Source organism: Rhinopithecus roxellana, chromosome 8, assembly GCF_007565055.1.
Source record: "Rhinopithecus roxellana isolate Shanxi Qingling chromosome 8, ASM756505v1, whole genome shotgun sequence".
Lineage (NCBI taxonomy): Eukaryota > Metazoa > Chordata > Mammalia > Primates > Cercopithecidae > Rhinopithecus > Rhinopithecus roxellana.
In genome coordinates this window covers 14,139,340-14,147,659 of record NC_044556.1, presented here as the reverse complement: position 1 = coordinate 14,147,659, position 8,320 = coordinate 14,139,340, and the positions used below count along the sequence as shown (strand labels likewise).

General features: G+C 57.4%; 1 protein-coding gene across 1 annotated transcript; it reads right to left on the bottom strand.

Annotated features, from left to right (window-relative positions):
- Window positions 1-3,283: 3,283 nt before the first annotated feature.
- Window positions 3,284-7,830, bottom strand: HDGFL2 (HDGF like 2). The gene is made up of 4 exons (XM_030936863.1): window positions 7,669-7,830; window positions 4,539-4,615; window positions 4,222-4,445; window positions 3,284-3,291 (listed from the first exon to the last, which is right to left on the bottom strand). The coding sequence occupies exons 1-4, from the start codon at window positions 7,738-7,740 to the stop codon at window positions 3,284-3,286; spliced, it is 381 nt and encodes a 126-aa protein (XP_030792723.1). The 5' UTR covers window positions 7,741-7,830.
- Window positions 7,831-8,320: the final 490 nt, after the last annotated feature.

The following is an 8,320-nucleotide window of genomic DNA, read 5'->3' as shown; positions in this document are numbered from 1 at the left end:
TGGGACTTAAAAAAAAGAAAAAAGAAAGATGCAGATTCGTCGGCCATTTTCCTAGAAGCGTAGATTTAATTGTGTAACCCAGCTAATTTTTGTATTTTTTGTAGACATGAGGTTTCACTGTGTTGCCCAGGTTGGTCTCAAACTCCTCAAGTAATCCTCTCACTTTGGCCTCCTAAAGTACTAGGATTACAGGCATGAACCATTATTCCCAGCCCTGTCTCTTTTTTCCATCTTTGAAGTTATTTCTTTGTTTATTTATTTATTTATTTAGAGACGGAGTCTTGCTCTATTGCCGAGGCTGGAGGGCAGTGGTGCTATCTTGACATCCTGCAGCCTCCGCCTCCCGGGTTGAAAGAATTCTTGTGCCTCAGCCTCCCAAGTAGCTGGGATTACCAGCATGAGCCACCACACCTGGCTAATCTTTGTATTGTTAGTATAGGCGGGGTTTTACCATGTTGGACAGTCTGGTCTTGAACTCCTGACCTCAGGTGATCCGCACTCCCTTGGCCTCCCAAAGTGCTGGGATCACAGGCATCAGCCACCGTGCTCCGCCTATTAGTTTATTTTTATGTTTTGAGTAGGAATACAGACGTTAAAAATTCAAAAGGAACAAACGGGCCTACAGTGAGAAGCCAGTCTCACTCCCGTTCCTGCCTGCTGGTCACTCTATTTTATTTTCCTCTCAAGATAGCTGCAGCTCCCAGTCCCGTAACATCCTTCCCAGATTCTTCATTCCTAGAAAGCCATCCCCAGTTTTCTGTTTTTAAGCATGTAATTCTGAACTGTGTTTTATTCACCCAGCTTTATATCTTGAAACTTGGTCTACACCACGATGCAGAGAACAGGCTCATTTTTTTTTTTTTTTTTGGACAGAGTTTCGCCTTGTGCCCAGGCTGAGTGCAATGGCAATCCCAGCTACTCAGGAAGCTGAGGAGGAAGGATCACCTGAGTGTGGAAGGTTGAGGCCGCAGTGAGCCATGATTGTACCACAGTAACCCAGCCTGGGTGAAAGAACGAGACCCCGCCTCAAAAAAAAAAAAAAAGGGGGGGGTGCTGCTTGGATTTCCACAAAGCTGTGCTTCTAAACACTGGATATGTACTGGCTACATCAGAAGCATCCAGGACAGGACAGGCATGGTGGCTCACGCCTGTAATCCCAGAATTTTGGGAGGCTGAAGCGGGCGGATCACCTGAGGTCAGGAGGTCGAGACCAGCCTGGCCGATATGGTGAAACCCCATCTCTATAAAAATTAGCCAGGTGGCCAGGCGCGGTGGCTCAAGCCTGTAATCCCAGCACTTTGGGAGGCCGAGACGGGCGGATCACAAGGTCAGGAGATCGAGCCCATCCTGGCTAACCCGGTGAAACCCCGCCTCTACTAAAAAATACAAAAAAAAAAAAACTCGCCAGGCGAGGTGGCGTGTGCCTGTAGTCCCAGCTACTGGGGAGGCTGAGGCAGGAGAATGGTGTAAACCCAGGAGGCGGAGCTTGCAGTGAGCCAAGATTTGGACACTGCACTCCAGCCTGGGTGACAGAGCGAGACTCCGTCTCAAAAAAAAAAAAAAAAAAAAATTTGCCAGGCATGCTGGTGGGCGCCTGTAATTCCAGCTACTCAGGAGGCTGAGGCAGGAGACTCGCTTGAACCCGGGAGGTGGAGGTTGCAATGAGCCAAGATTATGTCACTGCACTCTAGACTGGACGACAGAGCAAGACTCCATCTCAAAAAAAAAAAAAAAAAAAGAGGAGCATCCAGGACAAAACTTCAGGGCTCCTGTCCTACACGATTAAATCTATGCCTCTAGAAAGATGGCCCAGGAATCTGCATTTTTTTTGAGACGGAGTCTCGCTCTGTCGCTCAGGCTGGAGTGCAGTGGCACAATCTTGACTCACTGCAACTTCTCCCTCCTGGGTTCAACCAATTCTCCTGCCTCAGCCTCCCAAGTAGCTGGGATTACAGGCACCTGCCACCACGCCGGGCTAATTTTTGTATTTTTAGTAGAGACTGGCTTTCACCATCTTGGACAGGCAGGTCTTGAACTCCTGACCTCGTGATCCACCAGCCACAGGCTCCCAAAGTGCTGGGATTACAGGCGTAAGCCACAGTGCCCGGCCAGGAATCTGCATTTTAAACACACGTTCCATCTGGAAGCATAGATGGGCTAGAGAAGCTAAGAGTAGCAGTGGCCTCAACTAAAGCTACTTCTCATCTTGGGGAATCTGTACAGGGCTTGTTCAATTTCCTTTCCTCGAAGACAGGCCTCCATACAGTGCTTAGCAAGCTGTAGGTGTCCAATAAATATTAAATGGTGTGATGATTCACCAGGAGGTAATGAGCTCAGGACGGAACCAAAGAGAATTTGACCTGGGGCCAGAAAAAGATCTCATGCAACAGCTACCTTGAAGGATTTCCGACCTATCCATCCAGGCTGGGGACAGGCACAGCCTGGGGAAAGATGGCAAGTATGAACCAGGGAAACCTCAGTTTCCTGGACACACCACAGGTGTTAAAGTAAAATACCTTCAGCATGCAACATCAGTGGGGCCCGGACCCTTGAGAAGGGGCTGCCAGATCCTCGGCGCTCAAAGTACAACTGTTGAGTGAATCCTCAAATTCTGGACCATGAGCTCCCAGAAGGCAAAGGACTGTGCCTGACTGCTCCTGGTCCCCATGACATATGTGCATGGCAGGTGCCACCGTCGAAACATCTGCGGATCCTGGAGCAAATGCTCACAGGCACCACCCAGCCCAGGCCGAGACGAAGCAGAGGCACAGACGGGCCGCCTCAAGACCTTGGGTTCTCAAGCAGGACCAGGCACCACAAAGAGACTCCATCCTCCACTCGCAAAAGCCAAAGTCTGGGCCCCTCCTGCCTTCCTCCGCTCAGACCACCTTGGGTGTCCTTTTCTTCCCTGACGGCCAAGCTTTCCCTAGCTTGTAGTCAGTTACCTGGGCCTCCCCGCCAACTTCATGCCTGCCCCTGCTAAGCCTGGGCTACCCCCGGCCCCCAGCCTCTCACAGAAACCTCAAAAATAGTGTGGTTACAGCAGAGGAAAGAACCCCAACCCAGTTTCCCCACTCCCCATCTCACCCCAAAATACTGAAGAGTAAGGCACCTTTCTCCCATCCTTCCACGGCCTTTTAGCCATTTGCCTTCCACTTTTCTAAATTCCTTTCTTTCCCTGACTATTTCCAGAAACCCATTTGCCAATGAGATGTCATCTGATTCTTGATGTTTTTTTCCACCTGAGAACGCTCACGTCTACACACTATGGCCTTTTCACTCCTCAAAAATCTGGCAGTAACAGTGGAAGAGGGGACTGTTCTCAAAAGAAAAAAATGTGTTTACCTAAGAAACAAAGTTTTAAGAGAGCTATGACAACACTCTGTTAGAAACTCGGGCTGGCTGGGCGCAGTGGCTCACCCCTGTAATCCCAACACTTTGGGAGGCTGAGACGGGTGGATCACCTGAGTTCAGGAGTTCGAGACCAGCCTGGCCAACATGGTGAAACCCTGTCTCTACCAAAAATACAAAAATTAGCTGGGCATGGTAGAGGGCACCCGTAATCCCAGCTACTAGGGAGTCTGAGGCAGGAGAATCAGTTGGACCCAGAGGCAGAGACTGCAGTGAGCCGAGATCACGCCACTGCACTCCAGCCTGGGCAACAGAGCAAGACTCTGTCTCACAAAAAAAAAAAAAAAAAAAAAAAGGCTGGGCGCAGTGGCTCACACCTGTAATCTCAGCACTTTGGGAGGCTGAGGCGGGCAGATCACGAGGTCAGGAGATTGAGACCATCCTGGCTAACACAGTGAAACCCCGTCTCTACTAAAAATAACAAAAAAATGGTGGTGGCGGGCGCCTGTAGTCCCAGCTACTCGGGAGGCTGAGGCAGGAGAATGGCAGGAACCCGGGAGGCAGAGCTTGCAGTGAGCCGAGATCGCGCCACTGCACTCCAGCCTGGGCAACAGAACGAGACTGTCTCAAAAAAAAAAAAAAAAAAAGAAACTTGGGCTGATTCTAGAGCAGGGGTTCTTGCCAGGGCTGATTCTGTCCCATTCCCCTCCACCCAGGGGACACTGGGCAATGTCTGGGGACATCTGTCATCACCATGAATGGGGTAGCGGTGGCCTTGGCATGGAGTAGGTGGTAGCCAGGGACACTGCTCAGCACCTACGGGGCCCCGAACGCCCCACCACAGGGAACGATCGAGCCCCATGTGTCCACAGTGCCCAGGTGAGAGACCCTGTCTGGAGGCCTCCTCTGGCCTCAGAAGCACCCTTCGCGCTGGCTCTCCGCCGCAGGTACTCACCGGAGGGGCGCTGTAGCTGGCGTGGGGGTTGTTCTGGATCTCCCACAGCCCTTCATTGAAGCCTTTCCTCTTGTTGGGTTTCCCGTACTTGTCTTTACATTTGTCATAGGGGAACAAGTCCTTGGGTCCCAGGAAGGCTCTGGAGAAGGGAAACGGGGGCCAGTCTCAGGTGAGTGTGGCCACCCCAGGAGGCACCAGAGGAGAAAACCAAGCCCCAGCAGGAGACACTTACGTTTCGTGTGTGCCAAAGAAAAAGATGGGGTACTTGTTGGGTGGGGGCTTCACGGCGCCGTCAGCAATGTCATCGATCTGCAGTGAGAGGCCAGTCAGGGGGTGGCTTTACCCACGGACCCAGGAAATCACCAAGAAATCATCCAAGTTACTTGGGGCAAATCACGCTGGGAGGAGGGGAGCCTTCAACCCGGGAAGCAGCAGCCCCTTCCCAATGGGAAGCTGCATTCTTCTGTGTCCCCTCCACTGCAAAGCTGTGCCTCATCCAGAGAGATCTCCCCCGACCCCAGGGAGAGAGCTGGCCCACCCAGGGCAGGTGCTCTACCTGAGCAAAGCCAGATCCGGCCCTCTGAAGCAACCAGGGGGTGGGGCCAAGCTCAGCGTCTATGGACTCCCAGGACCTTCCCTGGGGACCCCTCCCGCAAAGAGGGGCTCACGGGTGGTCCCCCAGAGGATGCAGCTGGCAGCTCCAAGGATGCAGAGGGTGGGGGGTGGGCTACAAGAAACGGCTCTGAGCATCCAGGAAGTCCCACCCTCTCCCTGCAGGCCCATGGGCTCCGGCAGCTGTCAGTCACCTCCCCACAGGAGGCTAACAGCCCCTTCACTTCCAATCAGGTGCTTGGAAACGTCTGGGGCTAGGAGAGGAGGCTGGAGAAGCGGGGACGGGGTAGAGAAAAGCGAGTGCTCTGGGAAGAAGAGAGCTGGGAAAGGGAGGGAAGTGCCTGGAAAGTTGCATTGCTCTGGTCTCCCCCAAGAAAGTCAGCGCAAGCACAGCAGGCTAGAGTGGCTTCTCCGCTCCCAATGCATTCCTTCCCCATCCACCTCTCCAGCTTCTGGGGGGCTCCTGATCTTCCCTGCCCCACTCCTTCTTGCCCAGGTCTCCTCGGAGCTACTCTCAGAGTCCTGGCCCCTGGGCTTGGCCATGGGCAGCCAGGCCCAGCATCCCTCTCCCACCAGAAGCATCCCAAACTCAGTCCACCCGAGGACCAGCCTGGCATGCTTCACAGGCCCCTTTTCCTCCTGCCCCACCCAGGACCCGCCCACGGTACTCCAAGGCCTACCCATCCCAGCGGCAACGCCAGCTTCGCCCTGGGCTAGTTCTGGACCAGGGCACCATTTGGCCTCCCCTTCCACGGCCCCTCCCTGCTGCCCCAGCCTTCCACCCCCAGTGCCAAATTCCTCAGTCCTGCCCGGCCAACTCCACCAACCTCAGCCCTGGGAGACTCAGCCATAAGTCCTGGGGATGACAAAAGCCTGGGGTCCCTGCTCCCCGCTGGCCTGTCCCGCTCAGGGCCTGGAACTCACCCCCTCCATACCTGGGACTCCAAGGTGCAGAACATCCTTCAAGCCAGGACCCCTGGGACTATCCAGGTCCTCGGGACCCCAGTTTCCATAAAGGGGCATCCAAGGTCCCCTCGGCCAGCCCCCTTCCCTCAGATGCGCTCCCACTCCCTGGGCCTGGGCCTGTCTCCATTTCAAGCATTAGGGTTGGACCACCCCACCGTCAAGTCCCTCCAAAACCAGCTTCTACATCCTCCTCCCCACAGGGGGCCAGTTCCCAGGGTACCCCAACAGCCCCGATGCTGACTTCATTCTAAGGTCTAGTTCCCCGAGTCCCAATGACCCCTGTGAACAGAGCCTCCAGCCCCATTACCCCAACCCCAGCACCTCACTCAGAAGTCCCAGCTTCCCTTAGCCTAGACCCTCAGCCTTCCCCCATGACTGCCTCCTCCAACCATGGAACCCTAGCACATGGCCCTCGACTCCCCAGCCCCTCAAAACTGGGCTTCTGCCGGACCTGCAAGGGAGTGTTCAGCCTCCCATCACATCTGACCCTTGGCCTCAAATCTCAAGTTACCCAGTTTTGCTCAAACTTGAACCTTGAGCCCTCAGGCCTGGGACCCCCAGACCCTCAGGCGAGGGTCCCTCAGGTCCCAGACCCTCCCAGACACCCTGCACCTGGCTCCTCGAGGCACCCCGGACACCCCCAGATACACAAGGCACGGCTCCCTCCAGCCCAGGACATCCCCAGACCCCCAGGGCGCAGCTCCCACAGGCCCAGGACCCCCAGGGCGAGTTTCTGAGGCCCTAGATACCCCTAGAACCCGAGGGCACAGCTTTCTCAGGCCCAGGACCCCCAGACCATTGGCGCGCAGCTCCTTCAGGCCCTGGACACTCCCAAACCTCCAAGACGCGGCTCCCTTGGGCCCAGGACACCCCCTAGACCGCCACAGCACGGCTCCCTCAGGTCCAGGACCCCCATTCCCCCAGGGAGAGAATTTATCAGGCCCCAGAGCCCCAGGACACGGCTTCCTCGGGCCCAGGACCCCTAGAACGTCGGCAAGCGACTCCTTCAGGCCCCAAACACCCCCAAACTCCCAAGGTGCGGCTCCCTCGGGCCCAGAATATCCCCAGACTCCCAGAGTGCGACTCCCTGAGCCCCAGGCCCCCCACACCACAAGGGCGAGAGTCTCTCAGGTCCCAGACACCCTCAGAACCCCTGGGCGCGGCCCCCTGAGGCCCAGGACCCCCAGACCCCGGGGCGCGGCTCCTGTAGGGCTCGGACACCCCCAGAACCCCAGGACTCAGCTCCCTGAGGCCAAGGACCCCCAGACCTCGGGAGGGGCTCCTGCAGGTCCAGACGGCGGGTCCGGCAGGATGCGAACACCCCCAGACTCCAAGAACACGACTCCCTGCAGCCCAGGACCCCCAGACCCTAAGGGCGGGGCTCCCTGAGGCCCAGGACCCCTAGACCCCGGGGCGCGGCTCCTGCAGCCCAGGACCCCCAGACCCTAAGGGCGGGGCTCCCTGAGGCCCAGGACCCCGAGACCCCGGGGCGCGGCTCCTGCAGGCCCCGGACACCCCCAGACCCCTAGGGCGCGGCTCCGGCAGGCCCCGGACACCCCCAGACCCCTAGGGCGCAGCTCCCTGCAGCCCAGGCCCCTCAGACCCCCAGGGCGCGGCCGCTGCGGGCCCCGGACACCCCCAGATCCCAGGAACCCCAGATCCCAGGGGCGCAGCTTCTTCGGGCCCAGGACACCCCCTGCCCTCCGGTGCGCGCCTGCCTCTGTCCCGGGGCCCCCGCTGCCCCACCCCCCCCCCCGGCGGCCCCATCACCCGCGCGGCCTCACCCGGGCCGGCCAGTGAGGGTAGCCCTTCATCTTAGCGAACACCAAGTCCCCAGGCTTGAAGGCGTGTGGCATGCTGACGGCGGGAGGCCCAGGCCGCGGAAAGCGGCTGCGGCGGCGGCAGCAGCGGCGGCAGCGGGAGGCGAAGCCGGGGGCGGGAGCGGGACGCCGAGGGGGCGGGGGCGGCTACCTGGGCAGCCTGCCGGCGCGCGCTTATTGGGCGTTGCGCCAACGGAAGTTCAGCCCTCCGGCCGTCACGGGCCTGCAAAGCCGTCGTTCAGGACCACGTGCAGCGGACAGAGAAGCCAGGCGACCAATGAGAACAGAGGTTGGAGCACAATAGTTAACGGGATTGGATAACGGACAGAACCAAGGGGCGTAACCCAGAGACTCTAATGGGAGGTTATGGGAGGTGAAAGGGAAAGGTGGGAGGAGACGAACAGAGGCGCTGAGAGTGAAGGGGTGGAGCTTAAGGGAAAGAGGCGGGACACAGAACGCTACAAGAGAAGGGGATATAAGTAGGGCAGAACATTGGATACCGCAGAAAAGAAGGCCAATCAGTCAACGCAAGGGGAGGGTCCTTGACAGCCTCTCCCGTTCAGGAGGAGGGGCTTAAAGTAGAGATGCAAGACATTGGATACCACAAGAGAGCGCC